The 17,984-nt window shown below is 43.8% G+C and overlaps 1 protein-coding gene across 1 annotated transcript in view; it reads left to right on the forward strand.

Annotated features, from left to right (window-relative positions):
- ascc3 (activating signal cointegrator 1 complex subunit 3) overlaps positions 1–17,984 on the forward strand; it is a 358,193-nt gene that overhangs the window by 304,855 nt on the left and 35,354 nt on the right. Inside the window, exon 37 of the mRNA XM_055634935.1 lies at positions 5,834–6,058. Coding sequence (XP_055490910.1) covers positions 5,834–6,058 — 225 coding nt within the window. The remainder of the gene's footprint in view (positions 1–5,833; positions 6,059–17,984) is intronic.

Below are 17,984 nucleotides of genomic sequence, written 5' to 3' on the forward strand. Positions count from 1 at the left end.
AAAACACTGCCAGATAGAAATTTATAAAGGTACTTGTAAAGAGTCAGCGCAGAATCCTTGATAATCAAAAACTGTCTGAATCAGCAAGTTAGACACAAAATGCTGGAGTAACTCAGCGGGCCAAGCAGCATTTCTGGAGAAAAGGAATAGATTCCATTTTTGGTCGGGACCCTTCTTCGGGATGATTGTAGGGGGGAACTGGAAGCAAGAAAAGACCGGGACAAATCAGGGCCAACAACAGATGACCTCAGCAGGGTATTTTGAAGAGGGGTCCCGACCCGAAATGTCGCCTAACCCTTTCCTCCAGAGATGCTGCCTGACCCACTGAGTCACTCCAGCACTTTATGTCTATATTTGGTTCCCTGATAGGCCAATGGTTGGCTAGGGATAGTGTGATCCCAAGAGGGGACCATCGTTGCAAACCTTGGCCTGGTTAACCGACATTTACTGCATGGGGGAGCGGGGAGAGAGAGAGAGTGTAAGTTACCTAAAATCAAATAATTCAATGGTCATAGTGAACACAGACACAAAATGTTGGAGTAACTCAATGGGTCAGGCAACATCTCTGGAGAAAATGAACAGGTGGCGTTTGTGTCTATCTTCGGTAAAAACCAGCATCCGCAGTTCCTTCCTGCACAATGGATCTCAGTGTCAGTCTCTGACTCCCGTTGGCAGGCCATTCGGCCCACAGCCCGCCCAGCGATGACTAACCCATGTCACAGGGGGGATGGTGTGAAGGCGGAGTTAGACAGAGCTTGATTAATGTTACGGTTGGGGAATGGGCCATAATATGGCCAGGGAAACGCTGTTATTCGTGACGTCCCCTCCGCCCTTTCCCAGCTGTTCTCAATCGCACCCCTGGCCACACAAACATTTATACTTTAAGAAGGAATACACGGAACATTTAAACTCAGAACGCTTCTAACAGAGTGAGCCATGTGAGCACTGATCATTCTTCCTGTATTTGTCATGTGAGCACTTTGATCATTCTCCCAAAATAGTCGGAAAAAAATGTTTAAAAGTGTTCATACCTTTTGCTATGCCTAATTGGCCCTTACCTCTGCGAAAATAGTCTGATATTCGTAGGTGAAATGTCACCAACATTAATTGATTCTATTATTAATTGACTAATAATTGACTCTATTAGCGTCAAGATGCAATTCTGATCTAATATTATCAATGCCTCTGTCTTTGGAAGCAACACCAGCAATTTATTAAATCTGACTACATGCGGCACTGTGGTAGAGTTGCTGCCTCACAGCCCCAGAGACCGGGGTTCGATCCTGACCATGGTGGGGAGAGAGAGAGAGAGAGTGTAAGTTACCTGAGTTACCTAAGTCAGATCTGGGAAGAAAAACATATAAAGCTGGAGTAAGTCAGCGGGTCAGGCAGCATCTCTGGAGAAAAAGAATAGGTGGCGATTTGAATCGGAACCCTTCTTCAGACATCCTAATCGGAATTGAGTCTGAAGATGTGTCTCGTCCCGAAACATCACCTATTTTTCTCCAGAGATGCTGCTTGACTCGCTGAGTTACTCCAGCTTTTTGTGTCTGTCTTCGGTTTAAACCAGCATGTGCAGTTCACTCCTTACACGAGTCTCTGGAGAACATTGATTGGTAGCGTTCCGGACCCTGCTTCGGAAAGGCATCGATCGCTAGTCGGCGAGGACTCCGAGCTGTATCTCTCAAAGAAGTACATGTGAAAAATTTCTCATGGACCATAAAAATGCGGGACCTTTCAGTAAAGTCCCTTTTAAAGATTATAGTTATTTTCTTAACATAACTCATGAATAAGTTGATGTCCATATGCGGATGCAAATCTTTATTTTTTTAAAATTCAATCCCACAGAAGGCAATTTTTACTCACCTTCTGTCCCCTCTGTCCAGCTTCCGGGTTCACCGTTCGCAGGAGTTCCCACGGTAAACACAAGAGTTATTACGGATATCACACTGGCCACTACGCCCATTTAATGTTGCAATGCTCAACCACAAGTGTACAAGTCACTCTTGGTTGAATTTTCTCCCGAGTCACCAAGTTACACGATTACCTGCCGTTAGCGCCACGGTGGTCCACGAATGCCATACTGTTATCGCACGAGGTTCCCACGATGTTAAACTCTTGCGTCAAGTCGCCCCGTGAGAAAGGCCTATTAGAGTTTAGTTTATTGCCACATGTATGGAGGTGCAGTGAAAAGCTTTTGTTGCGTGCTATCCAGTCAGAGGACAGACAATACATGATTACAATCGAGCCATCCCCAGTGGACAGATACATGATAAAGGGAATAACGTGAATAACTTTAAATCCAGTAAAGTCTGATCAGAGATAGCCCGAGGGTCTCCAATGAGGCAGATAGTAGCGCAGGTCTGTTCTCTGGTTGTGGTGTAATGTAGGAAATCTGTTAGAATAAACACAACAACTGTAATCACATTTTGTTTTCCCCTAGAGATGCTGATTTTCAGATAATTATTGACCTGTGCACTAAGGATAGCAAGCCGATTCTTAGTTTAGAATTCCATCCAATACACAAGGGACATCTTCAGCAGCATACAGTGCCTTCCATAATGTTTGGGACAAAGATCCATCATTTATTGGCTTCACAGGTGTTAGTAATTGCTCAGGTGTGTTTAATTGCCTCCTTAATGCAGGTATAAGAGAGCTCTCAGCACCTAGTCTTTCCTCCAGTCTTTCCATCACCTTTGGAAACTTTTATTGCTGTTTATCAACATAAGGACCAAAGTTATGCCAATGAAAGTCAAATAAGCCATTATGAAACTGAGAAACAAGAATAAAACTGTCAGAGACATCAGCCAAACCTTAGGCTGACCAAAATCAACTGTTTGGAACATCATCAAGAAGAAAGAGAGCACTGGTGAGCTTACTAATCGCAAAGGGACTGGCAGGCCAAGGAAGACCTCCACAGCTGATGACAGAAGAATTCTCTCTATAATAAAGAATTCTATATATAAAAAACAAACACCTGTCTGATAGATCAGAAATATTCTTCAGGAGTCAGGTGTGGATTTGTCAATGACCACTGTCCGCAGAAGACTTCATGAACAGAAATACAGAGGCTACACTGCAAGATGCAAACCACTGGTTAGCTGCAAAAATAGGATGGCCAGGTTATAGTTTGCCAAGAAGTACTTAAAAGAGCAACCACAGTTCTGAAAAAAGATCTTGTGGACAGATGAGATGAAGATTAACTTATATCAGAGTGATGGCAAGTGCAAAGTATGGAGGAGAGAAGGAACTGCCCAAGATCCCAAGCTTACCACCTCATCTGTGAAACACATTGGTGGGGGTGTTATGGCCTGGGCATGTATGGCTGCTGAAGGTACTGGCTCACTTATCTTCATTGATGATACAATGGCTAATGGTAGTAGCATAATGAATTCTGAAGTGCATAGACACATCCTATCTGCTGGAGTTCAAACAAATGCCTCATAACTAATTGGCCGGTGGTTCATTCTACAGCAAGACAATGATCCCAAACCTACTGCTAAACCAACAAAGGAGTTTCTCAAAGCTAGAAAATGGTCAATTCTTGAGCGGCCAAGTCAATCACCCGATCTGAACCCAATTGTGCAAACTTTTTATATGCTGAAGAGAAAACTGAAGGGCACTAGCCCTAAAAACAAGCATAAGCTAAAGATGGCTACAATACAGGCCTGGCAGAGCATCACCAGAGAATGCACCCAGCAACTGGTGATGTCCATGAATCGTAGACTTCAAGCAGTCATTGCATGCAAAGGATATAGAACAAAATACTAATCATGGCTACTTTAATTTACATGTCATTACTGTGTCCCAAATACTTTGAGGGCACTGTATGTTTCTGCTCAGGCAATTATAGTCTGTTGTCTGAAGTAAGTCTTGCGCCCAAAATTTTGCGACTGAGAAGAAAAACACAAAAAAGTCATGAGAGCATGATTACTTAATCGAAGAATTTATTAGAACTGGCCACAGGTGAAATTTAAAGTTTCAATCAATGGTATAGAAGTTTGTTACAAATATATGTCATAATGTCAAATGTCATAAATTCCAGACACTATAATTATGAGAGCATTATGCAACAATCTAATAATTATTGTGTAATTTTTGGACAATGGGCAGGTGCTATAGACCTGCACGGGAAGGTAGACACTCCCGCCGCCACGAGTCTCAGGCAGATGGGGCTTTTCAGCCTGGGAAGGCAGTCCATCTAGGAGAGGGAAAACTCTGATTTAAAACCTCCACTGCCTTGTGGCCATATAGAAACATAGAAACTAGGTGCAGGATAGGCCATTCGGCCCTTCGAGCCTGCACCGCCATTCAATATGATCATGGCTGATCATCCAACTCAGTATCCCGTACCTGCCTTCTCTCCATACCCCCTGATCCCCTTAGCCACAAGGGCCACAAACTCCCTCTTAAATATAGCCAATGAACTGGCCTCAACTACCCTCTGTGGCAGAGAGTTCCAGAGATTCACCACTCTCTGTGTGAAAAAAGTTCTTCTCATCTCGGTTTTAAAGGATTTCCCCCTTATCCAGTCATGGAAAAGGCTCCAGGAGTAAACCTCAAGAAAATCTGGAGTTGGAGCCCCTAAGGCAGTTGGTCGTTGTCTACAACCCCGCTCTGGCAGTCCCTGCGACGGCACTGGTGCCAAACTGTAACGGCCCTGCTGTTCCTTTGGATCGATCAGCGACGTGGAGAGGGGGGACATGCTGCCTGGGCAACAGCCTGTCCTCCATATGACATCGCCCAGGCTTGCATCCGACCAGGATGCATCACCCATGGTCAGTCATGACCAAGAGGGACCTACTTAAATTGCGTATTTATCCTTCCTGGATGTATACACAATATTTGTCTAATATATTGCTCATTTTATTGTATTGTAACAATCTAAAAAATAGTATAAAAGGAAAAAAGGCACATAAAATCTTAGCATTGTCATCTTTTGATTTTCCCAGCATCTGCAGTTCTTTCTTAAGCATTGGTCATCTATCAGTTAGAGACATTATTATTTGTAGGATGGAACTGAAGATGCTGGTTTAAACCGAAGATAGACAAAAAATGCTGGAGTAACTCAACGGGACAGGCAGCATCTCTAGATAGAAGGAATGGGTGACAAAGGTGACATAGACACAAAATGCTGGAGTATTTGGTGGATGATAAATTATTATCATCCATTAAGTTATTAGGAGTATACTGTTTAATCAAACAAAATGAGCATTTAAATCTGTTTACAAATAGTCAGTGGAAACAAAGTGTATGAACGAATAGAAATACGTTCAGTCTGCATTATTATAAAACTGTGGTTAATATATACACACCCAGTGAAAATTATTTTAAAATAATTGGTATTGTTGCATTCAAGACTTTTCATATTGGTAAATGTGGAATAAATTAAGTTGCAATCATAACAGATTTTCATCAAACATCCTAGGTCATTGCATTATCTGATCCATTGTGCTTTATTGTCAGTTTGTGCTGTATGCTGTATAATTTATATTGTGCTGTATAATTTATACAAAAAGCTGGAGTAACTCAGCGGGACAGGCAGCATCTGAAATCTGAGTGAAGAGGGTCTCGACCCGAAACGTCACCCATTCCTTCTCTCCAGAGATGCTGCCTGTCCTGCTGAGTTACTCCAGCTTTTTATGTCTATCGTTGGTTTAAACCAGCATCTGCAGTTCCTTCCTGCACATTTCGTCTGTTGTTATGTCTAGTTTAGTTTCTTGCAAATTTAACCTCAAAATTGTCTTATTGGATTTTTAATGGATTCATCTTAACTGCAAAACATGTATATTTTGTTAAATGGTAAAATTGTCTTATTCACTCTGTTCTGAAGGAAGCTACAGAATACGCAGATCTTCCAGTCCGACACAACGAAGACCAGCTGAATAGTGAGCTTGCAAAGCGGCTGCCTCTTGAAGTGAGCCCACATTCTTTTGACAGCGCACACACCAAAGCCCACCTGTTGCTCCAAGCACACTTTTGCCGAGCTAGCTTGCCCTCTCCTGATTATGCCACAGATACAAAGTCCGTACTAGATCAATCCATTCGAATCTGTCAGGTAAGAAAACTTGAGCAGTGCCTGGTATTTCTAATGAGGGAAAGAATATTCAAATTAGTTCATATTTCTTCAACACATTATTTAAGATGCTGCTTTTAATTTATTTTAAGGATTGTTTCATTTAATTGCTGTACTGTTATTCCATTTGAAGGTAGTTTTGCACACTTGAATATATTTGTTACGAAATGCAAGTATGTTTAATGGATTCATCTTAACTGCAGAACAGATGTATATTTTGTTAAATGGTAAAACAGAAATTGTTATAATTGTCGAGAGTGTAAACTTTGCCTCAGATCCGAATTGCGCAATTATTGGGGGGTAAATTAAGATTCCTCCCCCTGGAAATGTGTACACAGATTGTATTGTTGTATAGGCATATTTTGTTAATACTGATTTAAACATGGAAAATAGGTGCAGGAGTAGGCCATTCGGCCCTTCGAGCCAGCACCGCCATTCAATATGATCATGGCTGATCATCCAGAATCAGTACCCCATTCCTGCTTTCTCCCCATATCTCTTGATCCCGTTAGCCCGAAGAGCTATATCCAACTCTCCCTTGAATACATCCATTGACCACTGCCTTCTGTGGCAGAGAACTCTACAGATTCACAACTCTCTGGGTGAAAACGTTTTTTCCTCATCTCAGTCCTAAATGGCCGACCCCTTATTCTTAAACTATGACCCATGGTTCTGGACTCCCCCAACATGGGGAACAGTTTTCCTGCAGCTAGCCTGTCCAATCCCTTAAGAATTGTATATGTTTCTATAAGATCCCCTCTCACCCTTTTAAATTCCAGTGAATATAAGCCCAGTCTTTCATTGTATGTCAGTCCCGCCATCCCGGGAATTAACCTGGTGAACCTACGCTGCACTCCCTCAATAGCAAGAATGTCCTTCCTCAAATTAGGGGACCGAAACTGCACACAATAGAAATACTCGAGGTGTGATCTCACCAGTGCCCTGTACAACTGCAGTCGGACCTCCTTGCTCCTAAACTCAAGTCCTCTCGCTATGAAGGCTAACATGCCATTAGCTGGCTTCACTGCCAGCTGTACGGGATTTATTCACACTTGGAAAGACGGGGACTGATTAGATAGTCAGCATGGCTTTTCACGTGGGAAATGTCTCGCAAGTTTGAAGAAGTGACCAAAAGGATTTACGAGGGAAGAGTGATAGACAATGTCTTCATGAACTTTAGCAAGGCCTTTGTTAAGGTCCTGCTAAATAACTTGGCCTGGAATGTGAGAACACACGGCATTCAGTGGGTGACCCGTCGTAGACGACGATAGCATGGTTGTGCATCTCTCGTGTCTTGTGGGATCGAGTGTGGCTCACGAGTCCGATGCGTCAGCCTCACACGCGGGGGCAGTTGGGGCACATGAACGCCGCTGTGGGGAGTCTTCCTCCTGTCTTCCTTGCAGTCTTCCTCCTGTCTCTGACACTAACAAGTCAGCTTTGGCGATTATCTTCCAAACTACTGGCCGCCTTCCTAGTGGTTGGATGCCAACCAGTCATGTCACTGGCACAGGTTTCCAATTATTTTGGGGCTAGTCCTGCCTGCTGGAGGCAGTCCTTGATTTGTATATAAGCTCTGTAATTGGATAGGAAGGAACTGCAGATGCTGGTTTACACCGAAGATAGACACAAAATGCTGGAGTAACTCAGGCAGCATCTCTGGATCGAAGGAATGGGTGACATATAGGGTCGAGACCCTTCATCAGAGTCTGAAAGGGGCAGGGGAAAAGGGGGTGAGAGATGGAGGGAAGGGGGTGGGAGAGAGAGGGAAGGGTTTGGGAGGGAGGGAAAGGGGCAGAAGTGGGAAAGTGGGAGTGAAAGGGGCAGGAGGGGGAAAGGGGTGGGAGGGGGAGGGGGAGAGAAATGGGCAGGAGAGGGGGTCTGAAGAAGGGTCTCTACTCGAAATGGCATGCATACCTTCTATCCAGAGATGCTGCCTGTCCCGCTGAGTTACTCCAGCATTTTGTGTCTATCAGTTCGATACAAATTTGGCTTGGTGGATAGCACCATTTGGAGGCAGAGAGTGTACCAGAGAGTTACTTTTCAGATGAGAGGAGGTGACCAGTATTCTGCTGGGAGATCACTGCTGGGCTGTACTACGACTATATTGATGATTTGGATGAGAATGTAGGTGGTATTGCAACCAATAACCAGTAATTGGCAACATTTCATCAAATATAAATGTTGCTGGTCGAATCGACAGAGCAAAATCATGGTATTACACTTAGTGCTGGACAGGTATAAATTGCAATAATAGTGGAACACACCACTAGGTTTTCAGGTACGTTTGCAGATGACGCCAAGATCGGAGGCATCGTGGACCGTGAAGGTTGGCTACGTTGAAATAGGATCTTGACCAACTGGAAACGTTTTCAAAGCAAAACCAGGTGGAACTTAATTCAAACAAATGTAATGTGATGCATTTAGAAAAGTTAAACCAGTCCAGGACATAAGTGATCTTGATTTTTCCTATGTGTAAGTGCAGTGAAAATACCCTGCCTGTACAATTGTAACTGAAACAGGCCCTTAGAAATGTAGTTACACCCTTTTGTCAATGGTGGCAATACAGCGCTTCCACTGACAAAAACACGGTTGGTTATTCCCTGACAAATGGAGTTTATTCGAAATGTTAACTTTTAAAATTTAAAATAGAAAAGGTTGAGAAGATGTGTCGATCTAAGAATGGAATATCGCTCCTTTCCCCATATTTCCCACCCCTTTCCACATTTTCCGTCCCTTCCTCTCCCATCCATTTCCCTCCCTCTTCCCTCCCTCTCCCGCCCACTTCCCTCCCTTTCCTGCCCTTTCCCTCTCTCTCCCGCCCATTTCCCTCCCTCTCCCACCCCTTCCCCCTCCTGCCCATTTCCCTCCCTCTCCCATCCCCTTTCCCCCTCCTGCCCCTTTCCCTCTCCCTCCCACCCCTTTCCCTCCCTCTCCCACCCCCTTCCCTCCCTCTCCCCCCCTTCCCTCACTTTCCCACCCACTTTTCCCCTCCTGCCCTTTTCCCCCTCTCCCCTGCCCCCTCCCATCCCCCTCTCCCACCCCCTTCCCCCTGTCCCTGTGCCCCACACCTTTTAATTGCTCTCCCCTATCCCTTTGTAACGTTTCCTCTCTTCCTCTCCCTCATTATGTCGCGCAGACATCAGGCCAAGTTTGAGGGTGGAATAATGAAGCAAATGTAATAAAGGAAATGGTTGAGGGAAGCCGAAAAGCAAATATGCGGGCAAATGGAAAGGAGAGGAAGGATAACCAGCGATGAGGACAAAATATGTGGGGCAAAGAAGGAAAGAGGAAATAGAGTTATTGAAAGAATGACATGCTCCTCAGCGGACAATGGGCTTTTCTAGTGACCAGTTATTTCAGTCTGAGAGGGTTACATGCTAAAGGAGGTTTTTAGGAGGGAAATTCTGACATCCGAGGAGAAAAAAATACAATTCAAAAAGGAAAGACAGTGTGAGGAAAATGCAGATAAGGTGGTTTATAATTCGATGGGAAACTAATCGTAGCATTTGGTAGCCATAAATGGATTTAAAGTCAGAAGAGGGGGCAGGGAACGAACAACCAACAGTAAGTTGGGACAAGAAATGGAGCCGTCTGATGATGTAGTAGAATTGAGAACATATTAACACTTGCATGCAGACACATGGCATTAATGGTTTATTAATGCCCAGTTCAGATTTAACTGTGTTTCGTGATCACAAGAGAGAGGATATATTTCATTGAATGCTCAGGCAGAAAGTATAAATTTAAAAGAGGAATAGTCAGTAGAATACAAAAGATAGAAATTACATGCCTGTGATTTCACCACATCGCACAGCATGAAATATTGGCATATGTTGTGCGGTAAAAGAAACAAAATGTAAATCCCATTCAATATAACAATAGACTAAGCTATTTCCAAAAGACATCGCCTGTCACAATACAATTTCTTAAATAAACTATCCAAAATATATCATGTCGAAAACTGTGAGTGAATATCCATTTTCTACAGTACGATGCACCCGTTTGATGTGTAATTTGTGCTTTTTGTGAACTTTTCAGCCTCAGGAAATAGATTTGTTATGCATCTTACCAAAGTAAAGCTAAGTTCTGAAATAAGGTAATACAAGAGGATGAAACTGCAAGAAAGTAGGTCATCCCGAGAAAAGGTTAAGGAGTACCAAAAAACTCTGACAATCTACTGCCAGATGATTCAAATATCCCAGTGTCTCAGCTTCTGGCTCTCATTTCCCAAGCTTTTGATGGCACTGTGCGTGTACTCGCTGGAGTTTAGAAAAATGAGGGGGGGAACCTCATTGAAATGCAGTGGAAGGCTTGGATAGAGTGGATGTGGAGAGGATGTTTGCACTAGTGGGAGACTCGTGGACCAGAGGTCATAGCCTCAGAATTAAAGGACGTTCCTTTAGGAAGGAGATGAGGAGGAATTTCTTTAGTTAGATGGTGGTGAATATGTGAAATTCTTTGCCACAGACAGCTGTGAAGGCCAAGTCACTGGATATTGTTTAAGGCAGAGATAGATAGATAGATTCTTGATTAGTACGGGTGTCAGCGGTTATGGGGAGAAGGCAGGAGGTTGGGGTTTGGAGGGAGAGATAAATCAGCCATGATTGAATGGCGGTGTAGACTTGAGCCAAATGGCCTAATTCTGCTCCTATCACTTATGACCTTTCCTTTAACCTGCCATGAGCCTATTAGCACCTGCTTAAATTTACTAGAATCCTAATACCCATGCTCTCATCAAACTCACTAGCGCTCCATTTCCAACTCTCCGTTTAACCTCCCCAGGGCCACATTTCCCATTTTTGTTCATCTTAATGACCAACCCACTACAGGAAGGATGTAGAAGCTTTAGAGAATGTGCAGAAGAGGTTCACCAGAATGCTGCCTGTATTAAGGCGTATTAGCTAAAAGATTGGACAAACTTGGATGTTCTCTGGAATTGGATGTTGTGGGGAGAACATAGAATTATGAACAATTATGAGAGCATACGTTGAGTAGATAGTCAAGTGGGCAAATGTTTGGCAGATGCAGTATAATGTGGCTAAATGTGAGGTTATCCATTTTGGTGGCAAAAACAGGAAAGCAGACTATTATCTAAATGGTGGCCGATTAGGAAAAGGGGAGATGAAGCGAGACCTGGGTGTCATGGTACACCAGTCATTGAAGGTAGCCATGCAGGTGCAGCAGGCAGTAAAGAAAGCGAATGGTATGTTAGCTTTCATTGCAAAAGGATTTGAGTATAGGAGCAGGGAGGTTCTACTGCAGTTGTACAGGGTCTTGGTGAGACCACACCTGGAGTATTGCGTACAGTTTTGGACTCCAAATCTGAGGAAGGACATTATTGCCATAGAGGGAGTGCAGAGACGGTTCACCAGACTGATTCCTGGGATGTCAGGACTGTCTTATGAAGAAAGACTGGATAGACTTGGTTTATACTCTCTAGAATTTAGGAGATTGAGAGGAGATCTTATAGAAACTTACAAAATTCTTAAGGGGTTGGACAGGCTAGATGCAGGAAGATTGTTCCCGATGTTGGGGAAGTCCAGGACAAGGGGTCACAGCTTAAGGATAAGGGGGAAATCCTTTAAAACTGAGATGAGAAGAACTTTTTTCACACAGAGTGGTGAATCTCTGGAACTCTCTGCCGCAGAGGGTAGTCGAGGCCAGTTCATTGGCTATATTTAAGAGGGAGTTAGATGTGGCCCTTGTGGCTAAGGGGATCAGGGGGTATGGAGAGAAGGCAGGTATGGGATACTGAGTTGGATGATCAGCCATGATCATATTGAATGGCAGTGCAGGCTCGAAGGGCCGAATGGCCTACTCCTGCACCTATTTTCTATGTTTCTATGTTTCAAAACATCAAAGACTAGAGGGCACAGCTTTATGATAAGAGGAGCAAACTTTAAAGGAGATGTGTGGAGCAAGTTTTTTTACTCGGAGCGATGGATGCCTGGAACACGTTGCATTGGTGGTGCTGGAGTCAGTTGGTTAGAAGCATTTAAGAGACTTATAGATAGCACATGGATATGCAAGGAATGGAGGGTTATAGATCACGTGCAGGCGGAGGAGATTAGTTTAACTTGGCTTCATGTTTATAGAAACATAGCAAAATAGGTGCAGGAGTAGGCTATTCGGCCCTTCGAGCCAGCACCGCCATTCAATATGATCATGGCTGATCATCTAAAATCAGTACCTCGTTCCTGCTTTCTCCCCATATCCCTTGATTCCTTTAGCCCTGAGAGCTAAATCTAACTTTCTCTTGAAAACATCCAGTGAATTGGCCTCCACAGGCAGAGAATTCCACAGATTCACAACTCCCTGGATGAAGAAGCTTTTCCTTATCTCAGTCCTAAATGGCTTAGCCCTTATTCTTAAACTGTGACCCCTGGTTCCAGACTCTTCCAACATCGGGATTAAAATGTCCTGCCTCTAGCCTGTCCAATCCTTTAGGAATCTTATATGTTTCTATAAAATCACCTTTCATCCTTCTAAATTCCAGTGAATGCAGGCCCAGTCGATCCATTCTTTCATCATATGTCAGTCCCGCCATCCCGGGAATTAACCTGATGACCCTATGCTGCGCTCCCTCAATAGCAAGAATATCCTTCAAATTAGGAGACCAAAATTGCACACAATACTCCAAGTGCAGTCTCACCAGGGCCTTGTACAGCTGCAGTAAGACCTCCTTGCTCCTATACTCAAATCCCCTTGCAATGAAGGCCAACATGCCATTAGCTTTCTTCACTGCCTGCTGTACCTGCATGCTTACTTTCAGTGACTGATGTACAAGCACACCCAGGTCAAGTCACCTTGCAGCCTCATAGCATCCTCCTCACAGCTCCCACTGCCACCCAGCTTTGTGTCCTCCGGTATGGACATTGTGGGCTGAAGGGTCGTTTACTGTGCTGTACTGTACTACGTTCTGTATATGTTCTTATGAGTGCCCTGTTTGCCACTCGGGAGTCAAGACTGTTTAATTGCCATGCCTATTGACAACGGAATGATGAAGTTCTTACGTGTAGCATAAATCTTATCTGGCCCATAAATGCAATACACACATGAATATAATAATCCCATCATTTTGTTTGTAATATTAGTGTACAAAAACACAGGGGTCTCCATTTCCAGCTCTCCCCGTTTACTAGCTACCTTTGAGTTCATCGGAGACCTGTTTTGCCTGCTTGCTCCAAGCTGACTGAGGCCCCATTTTACACGTAACTTTTAATTTCGACAAGCCCACGTTTCCTTCAGGATAAGTGGATCCCTTGTTTCCCACGCTCCTTTAAACTCACTGGGTTCAATGGAAAATGTATTACATTACTGTGCAACAACTCAAACAACAGTCGAGTGTTTTAGGATGCTCATTGGAGTAAAAACCAATGGTCCAGAAAATTGCTTGTCCCAACGATACTGGATTATCAGAATGTTTGCTGTGTTCTCCACCTGGGCTCCGACACAAACTAGACCGAGAGCTGAATAATCCGATTCCTCCCAGCACTACTGTTTTACAGCAGAATGTTATTTACACTGAGATGCCCAATCGAAAAGCGTGTAGTGTGTATAAAGTCATGGTTGGATTAGATCGGTGTATAAAATCATGAGAGGAATAGATCGGGTAGATGCAGAGACTCTTGCCCATAGAAACATAGAAACATAGAAAATAGGTGCAGGAGTAGGCCATTCGGCCCTTCGAGCCTGCACCGCCATTCAATATGATCATGGCTGATCATCCAACTCAGTATCCTGTACCTGCCTTCTCTCCGTACCCCCTGATCCCTTTAGCCACAAGGGCCACATCTAACACCCTCTTAAATATAGCCAATGAACTGGCCTGAACTACCTTCTGTGGCAGAGAGTTCCAGAGATTCACCACTCTCTGTGTGAAAAATGTTTTTCTCATCTCGGTCCTAAAGGATTTCCCCCTTATCCTTAAACTGTGACCCCTTGTCCTGGACATAGTTGGTGAATTGAGGACCAGAGGACATAGGTTTAAGGTGAAGGGGAAAAGATTTAATAGAAATCTGAGGGGTAACTTTTTCACACAAAGTGTGGTGGGTGTATGGAACAAGCTGCCAGCCAGAGGAGGTAGTTGAGGCAGGGACTATCCCAAAATGTAAGAAACCGTTAGACAGGTACATGGATAGGACAGGTTTCGATAGATATGGACCAAACGCAGGCAGGTGGGACAAGTGTAACTTGGGCATGTTAGGCCGAAGGGCCTGTTTCCACACTGTATCACTCCATGACTCTAGTCTTGTGCATGCTGTTGGAACTGTGGGTAGACTTGAGTTAGTCTACTGTAATTTAATTTAGTCAGAATAGCTATTCATTAATGTTAAATGGTGGTGTTCATTATTACTGGACTCCGATGCTTGTTAATAAATGTGACCATTTGAGTTAACTGACCCCTGAAGGTTGCTCACCGTTTATAGCTCCACCACCTTGCATAATAAACAATATCAGCCCCATAATTCTCAACAGTGAACTTTTGCGTCCCTCTTTTTCCGGCCAACCATACGAAGCATAGTTTTAACTCTTGGTATTGGTAAAGTAAGCTAGAATAAAAATAGAACACTGGCAAAAGTGTTAGTGTAAAATGGCAGGGTATGATATTTTGCTAATGTAAAATGGCAGGGTATGATGCGTGCCACCTTAGTTAAGGCCGGATTACTAATGGTTGCTGCTGCTGAAAATTCACTGCAAACTAGTCAATTTAGTAACCCACATCTCAGCATCAAATGGCAACATTTAATTGGGATTCAGTTTAATTATTGGCCTCTGTTCTGCACAGAGAACTGTGCTGGTAGTAGGTGTTGTTAAGATGCAGTTTACGCACAGAAGTGGAATTAATTTGGGGTGAAATCACTCAACTAAATAAATGATTTCAGCATCCATGAACATAAACAAAATGAATGCATATATAAAACATCCTTGTCATTTTATACATCGTTTCTTTTTAAATTTATGAGTGGAACTGGCACCCAATTACAAAATATACCTTTTAAATCTGCTGTATTATATGTAGCATTAAATATTGTACTGCTGCTGTTGCAACTGACATATTTGAAGCTAAGGAAGATTCTTATTTAGGAAACAGAAAAAAGGGTAAAGCTGTGGTATAGTTAGCATAATTTACAGCCAGCTCCAGTGACATGGTAACCAACTACCTCATAAAAGATGTCTGTGCAGGGCTCTCTTAACTGCTGTCCAGGGAATCGCCTTGTTTATCACACCACAGAAAGACTGAAGTGCAAGCTTACGTATCTGCTACTAATTGTCCATGCATGTCCTGTGAGTATAAATGTCTCTTTTCTGTCAGTCTGTGGAAATTGTTCTGTCTTAAAATCAGGCTGCTGTTGATTCATGTGGCTTTAAAGCCGCATCCCGGCATCCTCTATTTGTAAAAAAAAAACCCTGCTACCCCTTGACATTTCTCATTGTTTGCCTTCATTTATCCAAACAGTTATACTTCCAACATTTAGTGGGCATAATACGCATTTCATTGTATTTCCGATTTCTAGAGTCTGAGCAATTTGATGCTGTAAGTGAATATGAGTGTAGTCAGCCTCACTAACATTGCATTCCGACCAAATCAGTTTCAAAGGTGCCTGAAATGACTAATCCAGAATTTATCAGAAGAACTTAATGCAGCCAGACGCAGAATTTGAGTGAAAATTAAAATTATTATTGAATGCTAAGGTCACCCATTACACGGGGTGCATTTTATAGGCTGGTCATGCAGTACGGTATATTGTTGAGTCACAGTGCAAAAAAAATCCACATCGAAACTGTTTTTTAATTACAGTTACTGATTAACTGGCAGTGCGCATTGTTGGGTCATAATGATTCTCTTTTATTCCAAGAGTATGTGGGAAAATAATTATTATTGATATCAAAGTTAAGTAGCTTAAATAAAAACAAAAGATCTGAAAAATCTGAGGTTAAATAGCATCTGGGTAGAAATAAACATGGTTACATTTTCTGGTTCTATAAAAAGGAGCTGGTGGAACTAAGTGGGTCAGGCAGTATATGTGCATGGAGATGGACACTCAACATTTCCAATTGGGATCCTTCAGACTGATGGAATGGGAGGGTAGAAAGCTGGAAAACATCCTGTTCACCATCCACACCACGGACTTCAGATATAACTCGGACTCCTGCAGAGGTTTTTAGATGACTGTGCAATTGTGGACTGTATCAGTGAGGGGAGGGAAACTGAATACAGAAGGTGTAGCCAACGACTTTGTTGAGTGGTGTGGGCTGAATTGCCTGCAGCTCAACACCGGCAAGGAGTTAGTGGCGGACTTTAGGGGGAGAGGAACAGGAACGCCAAAAGGGGTTGGACAGGCTACATGCAGGAAGATTGTTCCCGATGTTTAGGAAGTCCAGGACAAGGGGTCACAGCTTAAGGATAAGGGGGAAATCTTTTAAAACCGAGATGAGAAGAACTTTTTTCACACAGAGAGTGGTGAATCTCTGGAACTCTCTGCCACAGAGGGTAGTCGAGGCCAGTTCATTGGCTATATTTAAGAGGGAGTTAGATGTGGCCCTTGTGGCTAAGGGGATCAGAGGGTATGGAGAGAAGGCAGGTACGGGATACTGAGTTGGATGATCAGCCGTGATCATATTGAATGGCGGTGCAGGCTCGAAGGGCCGAATGGCCTACTCCTGCACCTAATTTCTATGTTTCTATCAATGTTGTGGGTGTGCAGTTTACCAGGGAGTACGAATACCTTGGAGTGGGCCTAGACAGTAAACTGGACTGGTCCAGGAATGCTGGGGCTCTGTACAGAAAGGGACAGAACCGGCTGTACATTCTGCGGAGGCTCCACACCTTGAACGTCTGCAGTAAGATGCTGCAGAAATTCTACCAATCTGTGGCAGACGAAAATAGGATTAACAAACTCATCAGGAAGGCCAGCTCAGTCCTCGAGGTGGAGTTGGACTCATGGGAGGTGGTCTTGGAGGGGAGGATGCTCCTCAAACTGCAGAGCATCTTTGACAATACAGCTCACCCCCTCCATGACACACTGGTCAACCTGAGGAGCGCCTTCAGCAACAGACTGGTTCCACCAAGATGCAGCACAGACACCACAGGAGATCCTTCTTCCCTGTGGCTATCAAACTTTACAACTCCTCCCCCTTCCGTCGTGGGGTAGACTACCTCCCCCCCCCACCCCCCCCAATCCTTGCACAGCCCCAATCCTTTCCACTCATCACTTTAATTTCATATTTCATGAATTTTGTGTTTTAATGACTGTCGCCAGATCAATTTCCCTCCTGAGATAAATAACGTTTTGAGATGGGAGTGGCGCAAAGTCTAGTGAGTGAGGTGCAATGTGTAGAAAGGAACTGCAGATGCTGGTATATCTGGAAGATAGACACAAAGTGCTGGAGTAACTCAGCAGGTCAGGCAACATCCCTGGAGAAAAAGATTGGGTGATGTTTTGGGTTGGGACCCGTCTTGTCTGAAGAAGGGTTACCGACCCTGAAACGTCACCCGTCCTTTTTCTCCAGAGATGCTGCCTAATCTGCTGTGTTACTCTGGAACTTTGAATGATAGGTGGACACGGGGGGGGGGGGGGGGGGGGGGGGGGCATGATTGGCAGATGGGCGAAGTAAGTGATAAAGAGGAGAGGTGAAATTGAGACAATAGGGCGTTAAATAAAGAGAATGTGGAGGTGTGAGATATAAAGTCAGACGGGAGGGGAAAGAGAGGGGTTAAAAGGGCAGCAAGACAATCTGGGGTGGGAGATAAATATACAGAGGAGGGAGAAGGGGCACGGTGAATTAGTGGTGGGAGAAATGTGTTTGCACCAGGGAGGGGGTTGTGTTGGGGGTAAGTGCTGAGCGGAAGGAGGCAAGGGGGGGATGTTTTAGGTTTATGATGAGAATTATATTATGAAGTATT

This window comes from Leucoraja erinacea, chromosome 5 (genome assembly GCF_028641065.1).
Source record: "Leucoraja erinacea ecotype New England chromosome 5, Leri_hhj_1, whole genome shotgun sequence".
NCBI classification, from domain to species: Eukaryota; Metazoa; Chordata; class Chondrichthyes; order Rajiformes; family Rajidae; genus Leucoraja; species Leucoraja erinaceus.